This window comes from Myotis brandtii, unplaced genomic scaffold (assembly GCF_000412655.1).
Source record: "Myotis brandtii unplaced genomic scaffold, ASM41265v1 scaffold995, whole genome shotgun sequence".
In the NCBI taxonomy this organism is placed as follows: Eukaryota; Metazoa; Chordata; class Mammalia; order Chiroptera; family Vespertilionidae; genus Myotis; species Myotis brandtii.
The window spans coordinates 141,060-143,554 of record NW_005372150.1 but is presented as its reverse complement, the minus strand read 5'-3'; the positions used below and the strand labels follow the sequence as shown (position 1 = coordinate 143,554).

The 2,495-nt window shown below is 42.1% G+C and overlaps 1 protein-coding gene across 3 annotated transcripts in view; it reads left to right on the top strand.

The window, feature by feature from the left end:
- The window catches only part of ACAD9 (acyl-CoA dehydrogenase family, member 9), an 83,594-nt gene that overhangs the window by 55,169 nt on the left and 25,930 nt on the right, over positions 1 to 2,495 (top strand). For all 3 annotated transcript variants that reach the window (XM_014533637.1, XM_014533636.1, XM_005886609.2), the window contains exon 7: positions 1,784 to 1,958. In XM_014533637.1, coding sequence (XP_014389123.1) covers positions 1,784 to 1,958 — 175 coding nt within the window. The remainder of the gene's footprint in view (positions 1 to 1,783; positions 1,959 to 2,495) is intronic.

Sequence of the window (2,495 nt, the reverse complement as noted above, 5' to 3'; positions counted from 1 at the left end):
GCTGCAAGCACCTCTGAGAGAAAGCCGCCCTCGAGTTCTGCCCGCTGCCAGACAGTCCAGTTTCTCCCCGTATGAGTCTGGGTCCCCAGAGACTCGCCCGGAACTGGAGTTCAGAGCAGTCGGAGCTTGAGACTCCCTCCTGATTGAAAAAGACAACCGTGTCCTCAGTTGCCAGCCCTTGCCGCATGCGCCTCCGTACCTCTGCACTTTACTTCCGCACCTCCTCTGAGTCTCAGTGTGCTTTTCTCTTTCCTTCTAGTTGTAGAATTTCCACTCAGCCAGCCTTCCTGTGGTTCTGGATGATGTCCGTTTTGTCTTTCAGTTGTAGTTTTGAAGTGGTTGTGGGAGGCAGCAATTTCAGGTGTTTACCTATGCCGCCATCTTGGTTTCTCCCCTAGGTCAGTGGTCTCACTGACCACTTTCCACGCACCAGGGACTGCACATCATCTTTTGCCCATCACCTCTTGGGTGGATGCTACTTTCTTTTTTTGAAAGAAGAAACTGGGTCTCAAAGAGGTTCTGCAGACATCCTATGCTTAGTGACAGAGCCAGGATTGGAGCCAAGAAGTTCTGGCTCCACAATCTATATGTTTCCATAGTACCAACTACTTCCCTGATCTACTGTTGGTTGTTTGTTTTTAAGTTCAGTACTGTGAACTTCTATGTACCCTCACCATCTTCAGCAATTATTTCTTCTTAGCCAGTCCTGTTTCTCTGTCAGCATTGCCACCTCTGGATTGCATCCATACTGTTTCAGCTAAAAGGCAGGAATTTTCTTTTTAATTATAATACCATTAACACAATTTTAAAAATTTATAATTCCTTACTATCTAGTTATCATTCAAATTTCTATGACTATTTCTGTGGTTACCTTTTTATTTTTCCAATCATTTGCTTGAATTAAGATCCAAATAGGTTCCATACATTGTGTTGAGAAGTTTCGATGTTTACCTCTCCCTTCCTCTGCTATTTCTTCCACCCCGTTTCCTTGCTCCTTTCTGTCCCTATTCCCCTTTCTTGAGAAAACCCATTTGTTTAGTGCTAGAGCTTGAACCATCTTAGTACCATTGGCTATTCTTCTACACCAGCGGTTCTCAACCTGTGGGTTGCAACCCCTTTGGGGGTCGAATGACCCTTTCACAGCAGTCGCCTAAGACCATTGGAAAACACATATATAATTACATATTGTTTTTGTGATTAATCACTATGCTTTAATTATGTTCAATTTGTAACAATGAAATTGGGGGTCACCACAACATGAGGAACTGTATTAAAGGGTCGGGGCATTAGGAAGGTTGAGAACCACTGTTCTACACCCTCCCGCCCAACACACACACACACACACACACACACACACACACACACGGCCACTTGTGTCTCTTGGCAACATCCTTGCTCTGGAGAGACTGGGTTCCCCAGGGCTTTACAGTCTAGCCCAGTGATGGCGAACCTATGACACGTGTGTCAGAGGTGACACGCGAACTCATTTTTTTGGTTGATTTTTCTTTGTTAAATGGCATTTAAATAGATAAAATAAATATCAAAAATATAAGTCTTTGTTTTACTATGGTTGCAAATATCAAAAAATTTCTATATGTGACACAGCACCAGAGTTAAGTTAGGGTTTTTCAAAATGCTGACACACCGAGCTCAAAAGGTTCGCCATCACTGCTCTAGCCTGAAGTTCGATGGGCAGCTGGCATGTCTTGTGGCAAAGATGGGGCTTAGAGGTGGCTCATGATAGTTTGGTTTTCTCCAAAGTTCTTTTGCTTTTTTCCTTCAGGTCTGGATCACCAATGGAGGACTTGCCAGTATTTTTACCGTGTTTGCTAAAACCAATGTTGTTGATTCCGACGGCTCAGTAAAAGACAAAATGACAGCATTTATAGTAGAGAGAGACTTTGGTGGAATCACTAATGGGAAGCCTGAAGATAAGTTAGGCATCCGTGGCTCAAACAGTAAGTTGTGTGTGTGTTCGTGTGTGTGTGTGTGTGTGTGTGTGTGTGTGTGTGTGTGAGAGAGAGAGAGAGAGAGAGAGAGAGAGAGAGAGAGAGAGAGAAAGAGAGAGATCCTTTAGCTCCATCCAAGTGTCGAGATAAAATTAGATTTAAGTAGTTTTGATTGTACTTAAATATTTTTGCAACATCAAATTAAGAATGCCATGATAGATATTGTAAATAATGCTGCTGTGAACATAGGGGTGCATATATCTGTTCAAAGTAGTGTTCTTGTTTTCTTCCAACAAATACCCAGAAGTATAATTGCTGGGTTGTATGGTATATCTATTTTTAGTTTTTGAGGAATCGCCATACTGTTTTCCATAGGGGCTACACCCCACCAACAGAGTTCAAGGGTTCCCTGTTCTCCACATCCTCACCAACACATGTTATTTGTTGACTTTTTATAATAGCCATTCTGACTAGTGTGAGGTGATTTCTTTTTTTTTTTTTAAATATTATAATAAGTATTACAAAGGGTATTACATATGTGTCCTC